Here is a 23,295-nt window from a genome sequence, read left to right on the forward strand (position 1 = left end):
TCTATAAACTGTAATATGTGGCAGCAATGAAAAGTGAAAGAAAACAAAAGAGAAGAAACAAAAGGATTGCTACAACAAGCATAAATGGGCAATAAAGAGAGAAAGAAATAAAAGCAAAAAGAACCACTATAACGACATGTGACTAAGTTTAAGAAAAAGGAAAAGAGAGAAAAAAAAACAATTAAAATCCAACCTTTCTTAGGACCAACCACGGTTTAAACCCAATTCCCTAGCACATACCAGCGCATACACAACTACTATGCCATATGCTATCTCATGATAATATGCGCACCACGAATTTAAAAACACATGTATTCCACATGCCATAACTAAATAAATAAAACAACAACTTAAATCACTCAATTAAATATTCCATGTGTCTCAAAATATTGGGCCACGTCACCACTACACCAACAAGAGTTCTTATTAAATCATCAACCACTTTATAACTTCACCCGGATACTCTAAGTGTTTCCTAGGTCTTACAACGTGTTTGCCTCCATTATGTGGTATCATACCATCACGGTGCGATGGGCCTAGGGTGTGCCAAAGGTTGTCAACAGGTCAATGAATCCTCTAACGCGGACCCATTTTCCAAAAAAATTAAGTAAGGGCTCCAAATAAAGTTGAATCAAATTAGTGGAGATGTCCAACTTTTTGAATGCATGCTAGAACAGAATGTTGCTTGAGCACCCTTGGTCAATGAGGATCTTGTAAACTCGCTAGTTGGCTATGGTTGTGGTGACGACCACAAGGTCGTCTTGGTATGGATCGTCTATGCAAAAATGCTCATCGAAGTAGGTTATGGTAGGCAAACGTCGTGGTGGAAACTAATTGACTGAGTTGATACTCCTCTAGTATCTTTTTTGTGTTGTGCGGGAGCTTCCTGCTCCAGCGAATCCTCTAGCGATGGTATGGACATTTCCCCTTGCCTAAACCGAGTTAGGTTGGGGTTGAACGATCTGACTGCAAATGACCTCGTTTGGACGTGATGACCCCCTTGCCCGAACTCGTCTCTGTTTTGACGAAGAATCCCCACATTGACTAGGTATAGGTATGGGTATGGGAAATCCCCGACTTTTTCAATTGGGTATGAGGATGGGTATGGGGATGTACATATCCTCGCCATAATATCCGTCTTCGTTTAAATTATTAAAATATTCACAATTAATTAAGTAATATATATATATATATACTTACTGTTATTTATTTCTTCTAATTATTTGGTTTGTCATGAAACTCATTCTCATCTCCATTATATTTTTCATCTTATCATAACCTTTATGTAATTATGTTAAAAAGATGTATGTCAATTAAAAAAAATTTATGTCTCACATTTGAATATTTCTATTTTTTTAATATTTTTATTTATTGTATATTTTTCTTTCACATGAGAATGTTTAATATTCTCAATTTAAATATTTAATAGCACAAATCTTTCGTTTACTAGGTAACATAAAAAAAATTATTTTACTTATTATTATTAGTTTTTGTTTCATTTGAAGAACTCTTTTATTTCGCTAAAACAATTTTGTTATTACTCAACCATTGAGTATATATATATATATATATATATATATATATATATATATATATATATATATATATATATATATGTTGATATTTAAAAAGTTTTTTTAGATTTTTAAGATATTTTTCATCTTATCACACCCTTAATTATACATATGTTTTCCTTTATGCGATTTCCTTTAATAGTCTCTCAAATTGTTTCTAAACATTTGTTAATTTTTTAATATTTTTATTTGTTGTTTATTTTCATTATGTAGAATACTATTTCAATATATTTTATCTAATTATTTTTTATTTTCCTACTCATTATCAATCATATTATAATTTTTTCACTATAATTGTATAAATAACTTTTATTTACTGCAATATAAAAATTTAATGTAATTGTCATGAATAATTTTTTATCACCATCCAACATAATTGAAGTTCAAAAGATACAAGATTTATGTAAAAATTTTATTATTATAATTATTGTTTATTCTTTGTATCATTTTGATCCAGTGATGTATTATAACTTTTATTAGCATATAAAAAAAAGATTCATTAGAATTTAAAAGATTGAAGTAAACAAACATTTAAAATATATTTTAATTTGAATATTTGTTTTCCTTTTATATTTTAAAAAAAATATTTTTAAATTTTATCAACTAGGTTTCATTAATGTTTGTAAATTTAATAAATGTTTAGGTTCTCATGAAATTTTATTTGGTATTATAATCTAAAATGTAAACAATTATAATTTATTTTAAACTTTTATTATGATTATTATTTGTTCTTTGTATCATTTTGATCAAATGATGTATTATAACTTTTATTAGTGTATAAAAAAGAGATTCATTAGAATGTAAAAGATTGAAGTAAACAAACATTTAAAATATATTTTAATTTGAATATTTGTTTTCCTTTTATATTTTTAAAAAAAATATTTTTAAATTTTAACAACTATGTTTCATTAATATTTGCAAATTTAATAAATATTTGGTTCTCATGAAATTTTATTTTGTATTATAATCTAAAATATAAACAATTAGAATTTATTTTAAAGTATTTGATATCGAAGAAACAAACAATTATCCTTCTAATATTGAATATTTTATAATATTATGTTTCCTTTACATAATTTTTTATTATTTTATAAAAATAAATTAAAATTAATATTGAAGTAATAAGAAAACATCTATAGATATATGTATGAGATTATACTCGTTACTCGGTGGAGATGAGGATGAGACAAAAGTTTGATACCTGTTGAGTTTGGGTATGAGGATGTGGATGAATTTTTTCCATAGGAATGAATATGGAATAGCGAAATTCGTTCCCGCCCTACCCGGTTGCCATCCCTGCCCATCATGCCCAACCCACTTTGTCATCCATACCTTAATATGATGCTTCTGAGGGTCGAAGGACAAGTGAAGATCCACCCATAAACGATTCCCCGATATTCAAGTGAATAAGAAAGTTACAATATTTTTAACGAGAGAGAATGAGTATATTAAAGGAACACTTAATATATATATAGAATTTTTGGGCCTATATGTCCAAATGATAAAAGAGTTAATATAATATGTAATAATATTAGTAAAAATAACGACTTACCTCAATTAAATAATAATCACAATAATAATGTGTCAACGTACCTTTTATATAAAATATTTAGTTAATATATGATATTAAAGAAATCAAACTAAAGATTCGTCGTAATTATATCAATATGAAAATATTTACTTTTACAAATATATCTTATAATATTTCTATTAATGGACCTTGTAGTTCTATTATCGAAACGGCAAAATATATATATATATATATATATATATATATATATATATATATATATATATATATATATATATATAATATGTTTAGAACGCACTATAAGTAACATAAAATTAAAAATGATATAAATTTAATACATTTATTTAGTACATAAAAATGCCCATAAAAGTATCGATAAAACACTTAAAAACGTCTTGAACGTGTTAAAATGTGAATTTTTCATATTAGTTTGTGATTTTCATGTTGCATACTAACTACAGTATACAAGGTTAGAAGCGTCATTTGATGCATTTGCTACATTCTTGACTCTGCGAGAACCTTCAGCACGCACCAGTCAAGAACAACACACCTCATCTTCTCAATTCCCGCCACGTGTACATTTCGCCACCTGTCTTTCTCTCAGTGGTTAAACTCTCCTCACTTCGTCATTCTTTGTCCCGTAAAATACACTTCAAGGAGAGCAAAGTACTCTCTTTCGAACACCACAACTATTATTTATTATTACTATTATTAATTATTAATTATTAAACTCGGCTCCACAATCTCGCTTCCGTTCTCCCCAAAACACATTCACATAATTTTCCCTCACCTTCTCGGCGGCAAAACGCCGCATTCCGTCGAAAAAACATGGCTTGGAAGGTGGCATTGACTGTGCTGTTCTCCCTCGCACTCTTGTTCTCTCCATCGCAATCTGCGGTTTTCAGCGTAGATCTAGGTTCCGAATCGTTGAAGGTGGCGGTGGTCAACCTGAAGCCTGGTCAATCTCCGATCTCGATCGCGATCAACGAGATGTCCAAGCGGAAATCGCCTGCACTGGTCTCCTTCCACGATGGCCACCGCCTTCTCGGCGAAGAGGCGGCAGGCCTCGCCGCGCGTTACCCGCAGAAGGTCTATTCCCAAACGCGCGACCTCCTCGGGAAGCCCTACGCTTCTGCGCAGAGGATTCTTAACTCAATGTACCTCCCTTTCGAGACGAAGGAAAATTTCCGAGGCGGCATGAGTGTTGTCGTGGACGACGGAAACGAAAATGACAGCGTTTACTCCCCCGAGGAACTCGTCGCCATGGTGTTAGGTTACGCGGCGAATTTAGCGGAGTTTCACTCGAAGATTCCAATTAAGGACGCGGTGATCGCGGTGCCGCCGTACATGGGACAGGCCGAACGAAAAGGGCTGCTCGCGGCGGCCCAGTTGGCGGGGATTAACGTTTTGTCTCTGATAAACGAGCATTCTGGTGCGGCGTTGCAGTACGGGATCGATAAGGACTTCTCGAACGAGACGAGGCACGTGATTTTCTATGACATGGGTGCTACCAGTACCTACGCGGCGCTTGTGTACTTCTCGTCGTACAAGGGTAAGGAGTATGGCAAGAGTGCGTCCGTGAACCAGTTTCAGGTCAAGGATGTGCGCTGGAACCCGGAGCTTGGTGGTCAGCACATGGAGTTGCGATTGGTGGAGTATTTTGCGGATCAGTTCAACGCGCAAGTTGGTGGTGGGATCGATGTGAGGAAATTTCCCAAGGCCATGGCTAAATTGAAGAAACAGGTTAAACGGACTAAAGAAATTCTTAGTGCGAATACTGCCGCTCCTATTTCCGTTGAATCGCTTCATGATGACGTCGACTTCAGGTAGTGGAATTTGAAATTACTCATTCTATGAAATTCCTATTGTTATTATTCTCTTTAGTTCTGAGCAAAAGTTGCTGCTTTGTGCTGGGTAGATCATGGTTCAACCTTATTTGTACAGTGTACTGTAGCAGCTTCTTTAATTTTTTTTTAATTATCTAGTACGAACCATAACAGTAAGGAAAACGACAACCAATCTTTATCCTATATGTTATGATGGCAAACTAATATGAGAACTATTTGATCTAAAGAGTTTTTGTATTTTTCTTTTTTGGACAAAGAAAAACAATTTAATTGATAATCTTTCTAGGTAGGAATATATTTTCTTTTATTTGTTTTCTTTTTTTTTGGGTAAAGAGTGTTTTCTATTCAAAATGATTGTTTGATAGTGAAGTAGCATTTTGTCTCAGTTAGTAGAAGACTAAACTCCTAAGTAACAAGACTTGGTGTTTTTGTGTGGACTTAGTTTTACACGAGTGATACGATTATTGGGTTTGCTTGCATATGTATTCAATAAGTACTGGTATTGGAAACATCCAGTGTGGGTATTGGAATTATATGGGAACACCACAGCTTTCCTGTAAAATGATTACAGTAGTGAAAACAGGTAGCAAGAACAAAGTTGCCTTTGCTTCAGTTTTCTGAGTAAATTTTGACCTGATTTGCTCTAACCCTTTAGTAAAAGCATGTCCTGGATTTCATTCAGGTAAAATTTAGTTGGAAAAATAGTAGAAAAAAAGGGAGTTGTTTTAGCAGTATTTTTCATTAACAAAGTAGTTCAGCTTTCAAATGGCTGATTGTGTCAAAAACTCGTTGCTTAAGTAGTTAGTTATTTGCAATTAATTAGCATGAAGGAGCGGGTCTTAGTGGCTGGGTGAGGTTGAGAAAGGAGAATCAGTCTGGGGATTTATGCCCTGCTTGAATACAGCAGTAAAAACATGTCTTCACTCTGTTTTAGATAAAAATAATTGGAAAACAAAACAATCAAATTCTTGATACGTGTATTTCATGTTTTTTGGATACTGACACGTTACATACTTGTATGACACGTTACATACTTGTATGACACGCATGTTCCAATTTGAAAGACATTTTTTTTGTCTTTGACATGATTTTGATATGACTCCAACACAATGTTGATAACCTCAAATTCAATGATTTTCTAGAAAACTCATAAACTTGTAAACTTATCACATAAGTTTCTATTATGATTATAAAAATAAGGAAAAAATCTTATATGGTCATTATTTTTCACTTTTTTTTGGATATTAGATAGATAGATTAGATTCATTTTGTGTTAGTTGACAATGTGCTAGTTGAAAGTTTGAAACTAATATGTATATACATGTCGTGTCCCGTATCCTATGTTTTTACAGTTTAGTCGTAACTCCGGGTCTGTCGTGTCCATGTTAGTGTCCGGCTCCGGGCTTCATAAAGTGTGTGTGTGTGTGTTTTCTTTTTCATATTTCTTTACACGTCATGATTTGTTTACTTAGTTAATTAGGATTACAAGTCTTATAAGTATAAATAGGTGTATGCTATGTATTTTGTTTCACATCAAGATACAAAAGAAAATATTCATCTTTTGTTTATGATTCTCTCTTTCCTTCACTTAAGCCTATGATTTCAGCAGTTAAGGAGAGTAATATGCTTAGCTTTAGCTTGGTTAAGGAGTTACATATAACCTTAAAGTCAGCATTTTGGTTAATAGATTGGCTAGGTTGGTATCTTCTAACGGTAGAGATCAATTTGAAGATAGCTCTAAAGGGGAAGTCAATAAATACTGTTAACAATGAAATTCCCTTATATGTTCAATCTTGTCAACATAAATATATAGAATAGTAAAAATAAAAATGAAAATACTGACAAGGAAAGTAAAATTATGGTTGATTATCAAGTTGATATTCTTATACTTAATATAATGAACGCTTAAGGGTTCTTCATACATGTCTTGTTTCTTACAGGAGCACTATAACCCGTGAGAAATTTGAAGATCTCTGTGAAGACATTTGGGAAAAATCACTTTTACCTGTGAAAGAGGTGCTTGAGCATTCTGGCCTTTCATTGGAACAAATATATGCGGTCGAGTTAATAGGAGGAGCCACAAGAGTGCCAAAGTTACAGGTGTGTATACTTCTTTTTCTTTTCTTTGACAATTATTTTGACAATGTGCATTCTGGCCGGTGGAGTTTGATATCTGCATACAATATTGCAGTCCATGCTTGATAGTTGTCAACAACATTTGTTTACCATATTTATTATCTGTTACGTGAAGGATAAACCTAGTTATACAACGGTATCTGTATATGCTATCTTTATACTGCAGTTGCTATGCTAGTATATTATTAGATGTTATTTGCAGCATGTGCATGCTAATCTGATTAACAGAAGTAACTAACCCATCAGTTTAATTGTTTCGTTATATATTGGTCAGAATGTTTTGTTACAACTCTGTTCAACCAAACTGATTCAGTTGCTAAAGTTTTTTCCACACAATTTCCTTTACATTTAGAGTTGCACTCAGCATCCAAGGTGAATTTGTTTTTTTCACCCGAAACACAATCATACTGAGAGCATTTGAAACCCTTTCCCTCTTAGTTTTCTGTCCTTTTCTCTCACTTTTTGTTCACTTGGACTTCAACATTTCTGTAATCTATATTGTCAATCAGTAATTCATGCTGTACAAGCTTGACCCTATTTTATGTTAACCTGTACTTGCTACTTTCTTTTTTCTATTTATCTGAATAATGAAGAGAAAGGAAGAGCACAGCTGATGTCTCAAATGTTGGCACAAAAATTTCAATAGAGAAGATTGACTGCATGTATAATTTACTTATATTATCACTTTTTTTTTTTCAAATATGAATAGAACTGAGTTTGAATGTCTAGAATCCATGAAATTGAAGCACTTTATCTTGTAGATGTATTGTTGGATACAGTCTTTGAACTTTAGTTTCACAGATAAAGTGTTTTTGTCGTTGTCCAGCATTACTGTAGAGCTTTGTTTATTGATATTCTGTTAATATTATTGCAGGCTAAGCTTCAAGAATTCCTTGGTAGAAAAGAGCTTGATAGGCATCTTGATGCTGATGAAGCCATAGTTCTTGGTGCAGCTCTGCATGCAGCAAATTTAAGTGATGGAATTAAGTTAAACCGTAAACTAGGAATGGTTGATGGTTCCTTGTATGGATTTGTGGTTGAGTTGAGTGGTCCTGAACTTCTAAAAGATGAAAGCTCTAGGCAGTTACTTGTACCACGAATGAAGAAAGTCCCGAGTAAGGTAAATCAGTTGATGTTTCAATGCTGAATGTGACTACATATCACATGAAAAATTAATTGATCAATTATATTCTCGAACTTTATTAATCCACTGTAGTATTGTTAACATACCAGATGTTTAGGTCCATTAATCATAACAAAGATTTTGAAGTTTCACTAGCTTATGAAAGTGAGCATCTTTTGCCTCCTGGTGCTACCACTGCTGAAATTGCTCGATACCAAATATCTGGTTTGACAGAAGCAAGTGAGAAGTAAGGATAAAAGGCTTGCTGAAGTTTTGTGGCGTATTGCTTATTTAAGCCCCTTGACGAATTGCTTTTCATGTAAAATTAGAGACTCTGATGCCCTAATATCTTTGTTTCTTCTCTGTTTTTCTAGATACTCATCTCGGAATCTGTCATCTCCCATCAAGGCCAGCATACATTTTTCTCTTAGTAGAAGTGGAATTCTTTCTCTGGATAAGGCAGATGCTGTTATTGAAATAACAGAGTGGGTGGAAGTTCCTAAGAAGAATTTGACTGTAGAGAATTCAACCATTTCATCAAATGTTTCCGCTGAATCTGCTGCTGGAAATAGTTCTGAGGGAAACAATGAAAGCATCCAAACTGACAGTGGGAATAGTAACACATCCAACACTAGTGCAGAGGAGCAAGCTGCTGCTGAGCCTGCTACAGAGAAGAAGCTGAAGAAGCGGACCTTTAGGGTGCCATTAAAGGTGAATGTCAACTGGCCACCCTTATTTTGTGATTATTTAAACTGGGTGGCTATTTTTTGGGAAAATTGAAACAAGATCTAATATACCTTGCTTCATTGCTGTTTTTCTTTTTGCTCATTACAGATTACTGAGAAGATAACTGGACTTGGAATGTCTCTGTCACAAGATTTTCTCACTGAAGCCAAAAAGAAATTACAAGTACTAGACAAGAAAGACACAGACAGAAAAAGAACAGCCGAGTTAAAAAATAATTTAGAAGAATATATATACTCTACTAAGGAAAAGGTTCGTAGAAAGCAATATGCTTATAGTTTTTTTACATCCTTCATTTATTGTGTCATGGGTAATCTTTATCCTTTAAAGATTTCTAATTTTCTTTCAGGGATTCATACAAAAGGTTTCGATCTAAATAGTTGACTTCGTCTAAATTTATACTGAGGAAATTTAACTTTTGTTCTTGATTGTTGCTTTTGAGAAAAAAATTCCATCTAAATCTCTAAGAGGACCTAGTATTCAGTTTATATGTTCCAAGCTTGGTGCATATGATCCATATGCTATAACTTGAAGGAGATTGTTAAGATAAGATGTTTTGTTATTCTTATTTCTTGTGTATGTATGTACCCAACTTTAGGGGTAGGGTTAAGGCAAATGCCCTACCTTTGTTTTGTAATTCTATATATATATATATATATATATATATATATATATATACACATCAATATAATCACGACAGTGTAAGTTGAATCTCTGTTTTCTCTCTCTCTTTACACACACACACATCAATACAAGCACATCAATATAGCTGTTTTATTCAACATGTTTTAATGCTTATCATGTCTTTATCAGATTGAAACTCTAGAGAATTTTGAAAAAGTTTCTACAAGTGAGGAACGCCAGTCCTTCATTGAGAAGCTTGATCAGGTTTAACCCTTTTCCTTGGGAAATTAAATAAAAAATGTTATTGATAAGAATGTTGACTTAAGCCTTTTGTATATTCTGTCAGGTGCAAGATTGGTTGTATACAGACGGTGAGGATGCCAATGCTGCAGAGTTTCAAGAGCGTCTAGATCAGTTAAAAGCTGTTGGAGATCCAATTTTCTTAAGGTTTGGTATATTTAGCCCAATTATATTATTTTATCTTATTCGGTTTTAAATTTGGTAGTGTTTTTCTGAATTTGTGAATATCTGTTTCAGGTTAAAAGAGCTTACAGCTCGACCAGCAGCAGTTGAGCATGCTCATAAGTATATTGATGAGTTGAAACAGGTACATCTCATGTGAAGTGACTCAGCTTTTTATTTTCTTCATGTCTATGTTCTTTTTGAATCCAATTTTGTTGTTGTTAGGGTTGAATTATGTCGATTGATCCTCATAGTTAATCACTCCTAGATTGTGTTTGGGTGAAGAATTAAGGATTTTGAAATATCTGAAATTCGAATTGCTTTAATTTAATTTTCTTTCATTTTTAATCCTTTGATTAGATAAATCAATTCATTTTTAAAATTTCAAACTTAGTTTGGAGAGGGTCACCATATTCCAATTCTCATTTTTAACAAGAGGGGAGAAAGAAAGGAGAGAGAAAAAGAGGGAAAAGCAAGGAATATAAATGGGAAAGGGGTAGAAATGAGATGATGGTAACGAGAGCAAATGGGGAGAGAGGAGAAAGGAAGAGGAGAGAGAGAGAGAGAGAGAGAGTGAGCATGAATTCAAATGCATGTTGAATTTGATATAATTTGTGTAATCTAAAAATACTTTCACAAATACTTTTTACATTTATTCAGCATATTTCTATACTTTTTGCTAATCCCTTTGATGCATGTGTAAGTTCTTGTTGTAAACTTATGCTGGATCAATAGAAGCTGTAATGTGGTAAACAAAAATATTTTCTCTATTATTTCTATTAGATTAATTCACATTTCATTTGAAAGAATTTAGATTGGTAGTTGCCCTCGTTGAGATGTTAGATATATGATCTAACATGACAGATAAGACAACTTTCATTGAAGGTGGTTATCTGTTATTTTATCCAGTTTTCATCATGTTGGCTCCCTTGTGTATAAACCACACATAGGGTAATCTATTTATAATAGAGAGAGGTACAATTAAAAAGAGTAACTGAAAATAAATAGAGTAAATAAAAGATATTGTTTGATATTGTGATTAACAATATCTAACACTCCCCCTCAAGCTGGAGCATACAAATCGTATGTGCCAAGCTTGTTACAAATATAATCATTTCTAGGCTCCCGTAAAGACTTAGTAAAAATATCTGCTAACTGATCACTTGAGTTAACAAATTCAGTCTTGATGTCTCCAGACATGATCTTTTCCCGAATGAAATGACAATCAATCTCAATGTGTTTGGTCCTCATGAAAGACAGGAGTAGAGTTAATATGAAGAGCAGCCTGATTGTCACACACAAGTGTCATTTGGGTAACATCTCCAAATTGTAACTTTTTAAGCAATTGTTTGAGCCAAACAAGTTCACAGGCAGCTGAGGCCATAGCTATATATTGTGCTTTTGCACTAGATCTTGCTACAACACTCTGTTTCTTACTTTTCCACGAGATCAAGTTACCACTAGTGAAGACACAATACCCAGATGTAGATCTTCTATCAGAAGGAGATCCTGCCCAATCAGCATCTGAATAGCAAACAACTTTTGTATGGTTATTAGAACCATATAACAATCCTTTTCTAAGGGATTTTTTTAATATACTTCAAGATGCGAATGACTTATTCTAATGATCTTCACATGGAGAATTAAGAAATTGGCTTACCACACTGACTGCAAAGGAAATGTCAGGACGAGTAATGGTAAGATAATTCAATTTCCCAACCAATCTTTTATACTGCTCAGGATCAGATATAGGCCCCCCTGATTTGGTAGAAGTTTAGTATTGGGATCCATGGGTGTATCAACAGACTTTGAACTCATCAACCCCAATTTCCTCCAGAATATCCATGGTATACTTTCTCTGAGATATAACAATACCATCATTGGACTTGCCACCTCAATACCCGAGAAATATCTGAGTTTGCCAAGATCTTTGGTCTGAAAATGGTGACAGAGATGTTGTTTCAACTGAGAGATGTCATGGTTGTTACTCCCTGTAAGAACGATGTCATCAACATATACTATCAAGTAAACACATCCAACACTCAAGTGTTGATAAAAGACAGAATGATCTGCTTCACACCGAGTTATACCAAATTGCTGAACAACATTGCTAAACTTTTCAAACCAGACCCTAGGAGATTGTTTTAGGCCATATAGGGATTTGCGAAGATGACATACCATCCCAGAAGACTCCCTCTGAGCAACAAATCCAGGAGGTTGCTCCATATAGATTTCTTCTTGCAAATCACCATTGAGAAAAACATTTTTAACATCTAGTTGATAAAGAGGCCATTGTTGAAGAGTAGCCATGACGATAAATAAACGAACAGAAGCCATCTTTGTCACGGGGGAAAAGGTATCTCCATAATCCAACCCAAAAATTTGACTATAACCTTTGGCCACAAGACGAGCTTTGAGGCGATCAATAGTACCATCAGGTCCAACTTTGATAGCAAACACCCACCTGCAACCAACAACAGATTTCCCAGATGGCAATGGGACCAGTTCCCAAGTTCCACTGTTATGAAGAGCATTAATTCATCTGTCATGGCCTGACGCCAATCAGGATGGGCTAAAGTGTCACAGACAATTTTTGGAATGGTCACAGAAGAAAGAGAGGAAAGACATGTATAAAAAGGTAATGACAATTGATGATAACTCAAAGCAATATAATGGGGAGGGGGATTACGGGTAGAACACATACCTTTTCGGAGGACGATGGGAAGGTCAGACTCGGGTGTCAGAGCCGGAGGAGACAAAGTAGTTGGCACTTGAGTGGAGTCACATGGCAGTGGTTGTGATCAGTTACAGCGATTATAAACCTGAAGAGGTGGTGGAGGATCGACTATAAACCTGAAGAAGTGATGGAGGAGCGGTTGACTGTGGAGTAGGAACCGAGGGTGAAGACGAGATAGTAAGAGGGTCACAAACAATAGGAACATTAAAGATAGTAGAAGAGTTGTCAGGATTGGATGGAGTCATGGGTGAAGATTGACTCTTAAAATAAAGGGAGAACTCATTAAAGGTGACATCTGCAGACACAAAATAACAGTTAAGAAAAGGAGAAAAACATTTGTATCTTCTTTGTGATTTTGTAAACCCTAAGAAAACACACTTATGTGATCTAGGAGAAAGCTTGTCAAGACCAGGGCTAAAATTATGAACAAAACATGTAGATCCGAAAACTCTTAGAGGTAAGGGATGAAGAGGTTCATGAGGGAATAAAATGGAATGAGGTATGTTATTCTTTAAAACCAAAGAAGGCATACGATTAATGAGATAACAGGCAGTAAGAATGACATCACCCCAGAAATGATCAGGAACCTCGCCATGAATTAAAAGAGTGCGAGTAGTTTCCATAAGATGTCTATTTTTATGTTCAGCTACACCATTTTGTTGAGGGGTATAAGCACAAGAAGTTTGATGCAGAATGCCGTGAGAAGCCATAAATTGTTTGAAAGAATGAGAAAGATATTCACGACCATTATCACTACGCAAAACTTTAATAGAAACACCGAACTGAGTTTTAATTTCATTAAAAAAAGATTGAAAGATATGAAATAATTCCGAACGATGTTTCATTAAACTTAATCAAGTGCATCTGGAATAATCATCAATGAAAGTAACAGTATTGAAAACCTAAAGTAGACTTAATGCGGCTAGGACCCCAAATGTTAGAGTGAACCAAGGCAAAAGGGGACGAAGCATCACGTGTGACACTACGAGGAAAGGAAGTACGACTATGCTTGCCTAATTGACACGACTCACAATCCAAACGAGACAACTTGGACAAGGCAGGGACAAGCTGTTGTAACTTGGCAAGGCTTGGATGACCTAACTGAGCATGAATAAGAGAGGGAGACTCCATAATTGCACCAACGTGTGTAGAGAGACGAAGATGATAAAGACCATGAGACTCATATCCTATGCCAATCACCTGTTTCGAACTCCGGTCCTGTAAACAGACAGAATTGTGGGTAAAAGAAACAACACAATCAAGAGAACGAGTTAGGCGACTGATGGACAACAGGTTAAAAGGAGACCCAGGGACATAAAGAACATTATCAATGGTTAAAGAAGGGAAAAGTTTAACAATGCCAACACTATGAGAGGGGACTCTAGAACCATCAGCCAGTGTAACAGAAGGTAAAGGATTAGTAGAAGATAAAGAAGAGAATAAAGATTTATTACCAGTAATATGATCAGTGGCTCCTGAATCAAAAACCCAAGGATCAGGAGAAGAAGATCGAGTCGAGTCAGACCAACAAAAGATGTTCCTATGTGAGCAACAGATGCAGTGGAACTAGAAGACTGTTGATCCTTATACCATTTGAGAAATTTGTTGAACATAACAAGTATATCGGATGAAACAAAAGAGATTTCAGAACTGGAAGAGGCAGCGGAAGACGCCATGGAGGAATTGGAAGAGGCGCGACTTCGAATGGCACAGGAGGGACGATCAGAACAGTATGATCGCCGGTCGGAACTAACACTCTGACGACGACGATGGTGGCGGCTCCGACGGTGGCTCCGACGGCGGCTCTGGCGGGTGGCGCCGACGGCTCCGGTGGCAGAGGCGGAGGCAGCGGAAAAAAAAAAAAAAACCAAGTTCTAGATACCATGTTGTGAATAAAGAAAATAGGGATTGAGATTAATCTCCCTTGTGTATAAACCACACATAGGGTAATCTATTTATGATAGAGAGAGGTACAATTAAAAAGAGTAACTGAAAATAAATAAAGTAAATAGAAGATATTGTTTGATATTGTGATTAACAATATCTAACAATATCTTAATAATATCAAACAATATCTAAACAATATCTAACACATCATATCTGCACTTATGTACTCATTCCTATTAAATCATTTGGACACATTCATACCACTTCAGGAAATCATATAATCAAAAACAAAATCCATTGAAAAGGCATTAGTTAGGTGAACTAAAAATGTCCCTCGAGCAATTGCTTGTGTCTGAAGCATAAATTATGTATTGAGAATTTATGATTTATAAGTTTTTATATTCAGCTACTGCTGCCATCTATTTTTGTGATGTAATGTAACTTGACACATTTATGACTTGTGCAGATTGTTGAAGAGTGGAAAGCGAAAAAGCCTTGGCTTCCGCAAGAACGAGTAGATGAGGTATGGTTTAACTTAATTTAATGATCTATTGATGCTGATATGTCACCTTCAGAAAGTTCATTGTTTTTTTGTTTTTAACTTGCAAGGTTATAGAAAGTTCTGAAAAATTAAAGAATTGGTTGGACGAGAAAGAAGATGAGCAAAAGAAGTAAGTTCTTGTTCTAGTACTTTAGTTGTTATTGAAGCTGCAATTAGTTGTTTACTTTGTCATTTCAATATTTTGTCATGTCGTGAGTGGATGCCTGTATAAACATTTAGATCTACATTATTTAGAAATAATATTTCATGAAAAAGTTCATCTATAACATACTAGGAATAAATATTGATTAAAGAAAATCAAACTACAAAATCAAATAATTGCCGGAGATAAATGAATATTTTTTAAGAGGAAGATGATAATGCAAAGGATGTTTGAAGTTCCAATGCACAGAGCCGAACTCCAATAGAGAGAAAAGTCCTCTTCCTAATAACAACCCAACATCAAAATCTATCCCCCAGTCTCCTCTCGGTGCTCACTGTAACCGAATTCACACATCACAAAACCTGTGACCTAATCATTTATTCCTCGCCCCTTTTTATTTCTGAATGTGGACACTCCAATTTGTGGGTTTGGTATTGTGTTGTATTGCTGGAAGTTATATTTGAAAATGGTTGCCTTTTCTGTACAGTTGGCTTGTATAGCACAAAATATGATCACTGGCAATGGGCTACATAATGAAATAGTTAGGGTTCAATTAAGGTTATTTGTGTATGGAAGTTGCTTCTGCTAACAGAATATGTATGTAATGTGCAGCGTATTGTGCTACTCAGAATCTGTGGAATTCTTGAATAAAATTCAGTCTTTTATAATATTAAAATAACCTAGACACCACTTCTTTTGAGCTTTTAGATTGTTCTTTGCAAGGTCTCTTTGCCTGTTGTTTTATATTCATTTTCTAGATAATTTTCTTGACATTGTTCATTTGAGGGTGAGTCTACTTCTCTTCCATGTCCACGAAGACTGTAAAAGATGACCAATGGATCATCTGAATCATATCATTGACGACTTCATATATCACTACCCCTTGTTTAGATCATATTATACTTTTTTAACCATGCATTTCCGAATATTTAAGGAAATGGACTAGTCTAGGTTTGTAAAGTATTCGCTTTTCCACTTTACTGACTGCCAAAATGAGTTTGTCCACTGAGGAAATTGTACATTTTTAATGTTATTGGTTATTAATTTCCTATTCTGTACTTGTTTCGAAGGACTTCTGGGTTCAGTAAGCCAGCATTTACATCCGAAGAAGTATATTTAAAGGTGCTCGATCTGCAAAACAAGGTAACCTGTCTCTTCTACTAGTCTAAATCAAGACAATGTATTGCCATTTTTTTTTTGTTAATGAGCTTGTTTCCTGTACATTTACAGGTTGCCAGTATTAACAGAATTCCTAAGCCTAAGGTTCAGAAGGTTGTAAAGATTGAAACAGAGAGCAATGAACAAAATACGGATGATTCCAATTCTACCTCAGCGGACAGTTCCTCTTCAAGTGAGTCATCTGCTGACAGTTCAGAAGGGGAAAACCAAGAAGAAACTGTTACTGAGCAAGCTGAAGGTCATGATGAGCTATGATATGATGATTAACTGGGAATATGCATGTAAGTCCAGTTTTAATCATGTAGCTGAGAGTTTTTATAGTCAGAAATGTAGAATGGTAATGGTAGAATTAATAGGTGAAATGGAGGCAGTGTCAGTTCTCAGCTAGCAGGATTATAGAGTTGAGGCAACATTTGCTTGCTGGTTGAGTGCTAAATTTTTGAGGTTAGATGGGTCCTTAATGTAGAAGATCATTAATTTCCCTTTTATATTTAAGGGGACAGATTATAATTTACAACCATATGGAAAGTTCTATCTGCCGAAACACAATATGATCGAAGAGGAAAGACAACTCACGAGACTTGATTTGTGCTACGAACATCATATACAAATTTTGCTTCAGTTATAATTAGAAGGCTTCTCTTTCTTTGCTCACCAAACTTTGTTTGATAACAATTCACACGTAATATTTAATGACTTTTGGTCCTCAAATTCATGTTTCTCCTTTATGTTCAGAAGTATTTTTTTTTTAAATCTCTGAATTGGATATTCATATTTTTAATTTGAAGGTTTAACATTTATTTTCTTAGCTCACTCGATGTTAGAGTTGTCTTGTACTCTCAAAATTGTAGATTTTAAAGGTTAAAATATCTTTTAGGTCACAATTGTCAAGTTTTGTCAAATAAGTAATAATATTATTTTTGTGTTCAAATAAATTTTAGTTTTTGTCAATTTTGTTTAATTTAGTTTCTTTTTACTAACTCAGTTTAAATCATTAATGTCTATAATATAAAAGTGACGATTATGTGTTATTTTATAGTCTTTTAATCTTTTTAAATATTTTTAAAACTTTTTTAAATATGTTCATCTACTGTGTCAAAATCAAAATTTTATATTTAATTTGTTTTCTATATTTGTTATTTTTGTTTAATTTAGTTTCAATTTTATTTTTAAAACAAAATTTAATTTTTAAATTGAAGTTATAATAATTTTAATATAAAAATTAAATTAAATTTTAATTTAAAAAGTATAACGTACTATTTAATTAATAAACATAATTAAAGGAAGCGTCATACAAGATAATGCAACAGTGCACTCTTGGAGTTTTAAACTTAATTCTCTATAACTTAAGTACACCACGATGTCTAAAAAGAAACAGGTTATACAGTTTAATGAAATTATATAGAAATCTAAATGACGGACAAATATATGGGCCATATCCCTAAAGAAAAGCCCAAGAAGAACATGAAGATCATTGTAACACCCCATTTAATTAATAACGCTAATTAAAAGAATGTCACGCGAAAGAATATTAGAAACAAAGTTTTGGAGCGTAGACACTACTCCTTACGATTATTCAAGAGAAAACCCGAATAAGAAAATGGCACACTACAATGTCATAACAAAGTATAAAATATAAATCATCAACATTTAAAATTTTAAGTCTAAAGACCAGCGGTACAGGGGCCATCGTCCTAAAGGAAAGTCCAAGTAAACTTAGATCCAGTCCAAGCAGACTATGCAACGGAACCTTCATCACCCTGATGATTACAGGGAGTTCTCATCTCTGCTCACATCAACAAGTTGATAATCATTGCAAAAGAAAAGACCACACCATAGAATATACAAAAAACAACAGAAGGGTAAGCTAGAGCCAAAATTAGTTTTATCATGCAATCAGATATACTTTCATAGTCCAATATACATATATCATCCAAGCATGTTATGACCTTCCAATCAATACACTAAGACTCGACTCGACTTATCTGGATATATATAATCTGGTCGGATTCAGCAAATGCTTGCACTTGTGGTGGATACCTCTGCTCACCCCCGAGCTATGTGTTACAAGTGTTACAATGAATCAATCCCTTACACACAAGGTTAGCCCTTAGTGAGTTTTAGGCCTCCTGCTACTCTCACCACAAAAGTCAGTCTGTTCTAAGTGAGACTAACTGACTCCTTAGAGTGTCATGATGCAATCTTACCTTGAATGCTTACCAAATTATACAGATGGGGCACCACCATGGACGCCCACTAACAGGGTCATGGAATTACGTCCCGACCACTGAAGCACGACCCTGAAATTTCCTTGTAGAGATCTCAAGGAATTATGCACTGACCCTTCGAATAATATTTATTATGCAAATAATCTTAGACCAACCTTTATAAACCATACTCATTCATATTCGAATGTAGAATCAATACCAACTCATCTTTCCCAAACTATGAATATAGAATTTCATCTCATACCAATACCATGCCACTTTAATTACCAACCATCTGATACATGTCACATGCCAAGGTCATGTTAAACTTATCAATCACATACCATAAACCATTTTACTCATACCCATTCGCCCAATTCATGCTTTTAAAAGTAATTGAATCAATCCACAAGTTCAAGTTAAAGTAAGGAATTAAAATTCTGCAGCAATTCTCGCTTAAGCTAGATTGGTCTCGCTTAAGCTAGAAATTCTCGCTTAAGCTAGACTGGTCTCGGTTAAGCTAGAAATTCTTGCTTAAGCTAGATTGATCTCGCTTAAGTTAAAATCTCTCGCTTAAGCTAAATTGACAGCTTTTCACTGGTTTCAACATGTAACAACACAAAATCCCAAATAACAAAAACTAAAGAAAACACAAACCCGTTGCATAAAACGTTGGCATCATATTTTCATGCTTTAAAAGGGTAAATAAATCAATCATGGGAGCATACAAGTATTTAAACAACTTTGCCGTCAATCTCGCTCAAGCTAAGGAGCTCTCGCTCAGGCGACAAGGGTCTCTCGCTCAGGCGACATGGGTCTCTCGCTCAGGTGAAAAGCTTTCGCTTAAGTGAGATTGAAAACAGAGATCACTTCGAGTTCTCGCTCAAGCTAGTCCATCTCGCTCAAGCGGGAGGCCTTCGCTCAGGCGAGCACTTGAAACCAAAGAGTGGCGAGTTACTGCCATTATCGCTTAAGTGAGAGCTCCTCGCTTAGGCGAGAGCTTCTCATTTGGGCGAAAAACAGCTCGCTTAGGCAAGCATAGCAGATCTCACCCGCTTTCACGCATGCCAAGCCAAAAATCCATCCATAAACAATACACAAATTATTTTCACACCATCAAAAGCATATCAAATCATCAAGAGCACCCAACAAAACCAAAATAGGCACATTATTTATAAAAGCATAAAAAAAATCCTAGCTTCCCTTATCTGGAAAGGAGTTAATATCAAGCTTCGACTCTTAAACAAACGGGACCAGCAGCTCTAAGAGCATATCTAAGAAGTGAAGAAGAGCCGAGTTTAGAGCTAGCTTGATCAAGATTGGGGGTAAACCCTAGCAAAGCCTCTGTGAGGTAAAGAAGAGTGTGAGAGTACTGTTTCTTCAAGAATGACAAAATTAACTGCCTTAGGGGCCGTGGACACCCTATGAGCCAACCCTTAGGCCCATAAGATTAGGGGCAGCCCTTTAAAAATTAGGGCAGAATAAAAGAGAGTTTCACAATCATCGCAAAAGTAGAAGAACAACATACAAACAATCAAACAAGCAAAGGGTAAGCTAGAGACAAAAAGATTTCATCATGCAATCAGATATACTTCCACAGTCCAATATACACATCATCCAAGCATGTTATGACCTTCCAAATAATTACACTAAGACTCGAGTTGACTCATCCAGATACATATAATCTGGTCGGATTCAGTGGATGCTTGCACTTGTGGTGGATACCTCTGCTCACCCCCGAGCTGCTCATCCCCGAGCTTTGTGTTACAAGTGTTACAATGAATCAATCCCCCACACACAAGATTAGCCCTTAATGAGTTTTATGCCTCCTGCTACTCTCATCACAAGAGTAAATCCGCTCTAAGTGAGACTAACTGACTCCTTAGAGTGTCAGGATGTAATTCTTACCTTGAATCCTTACCAAATTATATAGATGGGGTACCACCGTGGACACCCACTAACAGGGGCTATGGAATTACGTCCCGACCACTGAAGCACGACCCTGAAACCTCACCTAGAGATTTCAAAGAATTACGCACTGACCACAGACCAAACATATTCAACAAATAAGTGATATTTATCGTACATAAAAATTCTCATGCCAACCCTTGTGATCCTTTCTTGTTCGTTCCCCATGTTAAATTAATAACAACTCATCCTTCCCAAAATCCATGAATATAGAGTTTCATTTCATAACAATACCATTGCCACTTTAATACCCACCTTCTCATTCACTTTACATGCCAAGGTCACACCAACATACCAATTCAATTCATAACTACATATATTTCATGCCTTTATCAATTTCATACTTTAAATACACAAATCAAGCAATCAAACACTCTATAACAGTCAAGCGAAAAGAACAGCGAGGCCCCAGCGGATCTCACTCAAGCCAAGAGCCCTCGCTCAGGCGAGGGGGATCCCCTCGCTCAAGCTGCAGGCCCTCGCTTAGGCGAGATCGCGACAGTGGTCCTGGAAGGTTTTTCGCACACTCGCTTAGGCGAGCCCTCCCTTGCCTGAGCGAGCTCACTCCTCACCTAAAGGTGAGGTTCCTCGCCCAAAGGTGAGGTTCCTCGCCCAAAGGTGAGGTTCCTCGCCCAAAGGTGAGGTTCCTCGCCTAGGCTGCAACTGCAGCGACACACCTCAAGCTCCCACGCGTTCTTGCTTAGGCAAGCTTTTCTCGCCTGAACGAGATAGTACCTCGCTCAAAATGAAGACCCTCTGCCTGAGCGAAAGCTCGAGCAAGAGCTAGGGTTTGTCCCTATAAGTCTCGCCTAGGCGAGACAGGGTCGTTTATATTTGCATACTCAAACAACAGTATCAACCAGCACATGCATCCACAGTAGCATACAAGCTCAGAAATCACAGAACAAAGGCAAAACAAACATCAATCACATTTAATAGAAATGTTTCTAGCTTCCCTTACCTGGAAAGGAGCTAATCTCGGCTTCGACCCTTAAACCAACGGGACCGGCAGCTCCAAGAGCAGATCTAATAATTGGAACCAGTAGCACATAACAAGAGCAAGGTTACTAAAGTGGACCTTTAGCGAGAAAAGAACAACATAACCTTGAAGGAAAACAGTAGGGGTTGAGGCACGCTAATTGGTTGGCATGTATAAACATTTAAAAAAAATTAAAAAAGAAATTAAAAAAATCATGAAGTGATATATGATAGTCACTAGTCGTTAATAATTTAAATAGTATTATAAAAAAATTAAATTAAACAAAATTAATAAAAAATAAGATATATTTGAGTACAAAATTTTTGTAAAATTAAAAAAATTTACAAAAATTAGGTTAAAAGGTATTTTAACCTTTTAAATTATGTTCACACATTTCAACCAGAAGACCACCTAAACCCTAGTATAAAACGCTCGGCAAAATCTCACTTAAGAAACAAGGAAAGGAAAGAAAAGAAAATTTGAGATGATAAGGATAGAGTGAGCAAGAGATGAACAAGAGAGAAAGTTAATAGAGTGGAAAGAATATGAGAAAGGAAAGTTGATATGTTTTTTTTTTTTTCTTTTTTCTTTACTGGGTTTGCTGAATTAAAATTATTGTAAAATGTATTTAAAACCGTTACTCAATATATAAATTTTAGAAATTTAAAATATCCGTATTATCAAAACAGTTAGTTAGGAAGTACACCAGTAATAATGACTGGATTTTTTTAACATTAATTATAAAATTAGAATAAACTATTTCAAAATTAAAGAGACTAAAAAGTATTTTAAAACTAAGGTTTTTAAAATCTTTATATCTTTTAACAAATAAAGAGACAAAATATTTTTAAAATTTAGAAATAAAAAGAAAATTTACTACAAAAAATCTTCCAATCTTCTATTAATAACCAATTCTAATAACCAAAAGTTATTAGCCATTATAAGGCTTAAATAATGGTTTGCTCCTAGTTTTCATTCGATTTTTTCAATGTGGTCCTACTTTTGTTTTTTTTTTCAATTTGGTTCTAATATTTGTCAATTTTATTTAATTTGGTCCTTTTCGCTAACACCGTTAAAATAGTTAACGAATGTGAACAATAAATGCCACTTGTCATTTTGTGATTTTTGTGATTTTTTTAATTTTTTTAATTTTAAAAATAATGTACACGTGTTAAGCTCATATCATGTCACATGTCATTTTGTGATTTTTATTTTTTTATTTTAATTTAATAAAAAAATTCATGTCTCAAGCCAATATCATGTCACGTGTCAGAGTTAGGTTTTATATTTAATTTGGTTCCAATATTCGTTATTTGTTTTCAATTTGGTCCTAATTTTGTTTTTAAATTTAGCATTTTTGTTCCTCTCCGAATTGAGACAAAATTTAATTTTTATATAAATGTTATATGAATATTCTTATTAAAATGCATAATTTTATTAAATATTTTTAATTTAAAATTAGAGTTAGTTTAAAATTAAAACGTAAAAAAGCAATAACATCATTAATTTAAAACTTTGAGAGGTTAAAAATATTTAATTTTAAACCAACTCTAATTTTAAATTAAAAATATTTAATAAAAATATGCATTTTAA

General features: G+C 34.6%; 1 protein-coding gene across 2 annotated transcripts; it reads left to right on the top strand.

Annotated features, from left to right (window-relative positions):
- Nucleotides 1–3,809: 3,809 nt before the first annotated feature.
- LOC114187533 (heat shock protein 70 (Hsp 70) family protein) lies at nt 3,810–17,259 on the top strand. Of its 2 annotated transcripts, XM_028075801.2 has the most exons (13): nt 3,814–4,931; nt 6,893–7,052; nt 7,963–8,208; nt 8,322–8,458; nt 8,586–8,922; nt 9,046–9,207; nt 9,769–9,843; nt 9,926–10,026; nt 10,117–10,186; nt 15,132–15,188; nt 15,275–15,336; nt 16,440–16,512; nt 16,600–17,259. In XM_028075801.2, the coding sequence occupies exons 1-13, from the start codon at nt 3,934–3,936 to the stop codon at nt 16,801–16,803; spliced, it is 2,682 nt and encodes an 893-aa protein (XP_027931602.1). In that variant the 5' UTR covers nt 3,814–3,933; the 3' UTR covers nt 16,804–17,259. The 2 variants fall into 2 exon arrangements, with proteins under 2 accessions (XP_085530763.1, XP_027931602.1); XM_085674637.1 differs by lacking the exons at nt 15,132–15,188; nt 15,275–15,336; nt 16,440–16,512; nt 16,600–17,259 and adding an exon at nt 12,333–12,362 and having other exon boundaries at nt 3,810–4,931.
- Nucleotides 17,260–23,295: the final 6,036 nt, after the last annotated feature.

Source organism: Vigna unguiculata, chromosome 6 (assembly GCF_037176805.1).
Source record: "Vigna unguiculata cultivar grain cowpea cultivar isolate G323 ecotype 2 chromosome 6, ASM3717680v1, whole genome shotgun sequence".
Taxonomy (NCBI): Eukaryota; Viridiplantae; Streptophyta; class Magnoliopsida; order Fabales; family Fabaceae; genus Vigna; species Vigna unguiculata.

What these genes read in the sequence shown, in the direction of transcription:
- LOC114187533 (XM_028075801.2), top strand. Translation starts at nt 3,934, where the DNA reads ATGGCTTGGAAGGTGGCATTGACTGTGCTGTTCTCCCTCGCACTCTTG. An exon ending in TGAAGAAAGTCCCGAGTAAG is followed by an intron (nt 8,209 to 8,321) that starts GTAAATCAGTTG and finishes TTAACATACCAG; the next exon opens with ATGTTTAGGTCCATTAATCA. An exon ending in TTGACAGAAGCAAGTGAGAA is followed by an intron (nt 8,459 to 8,585) that starts GTAAGGATAAAA and finishes CTGTTTTTCTAG; the next exon opens with ATACTCATCTCGGAATCTGT.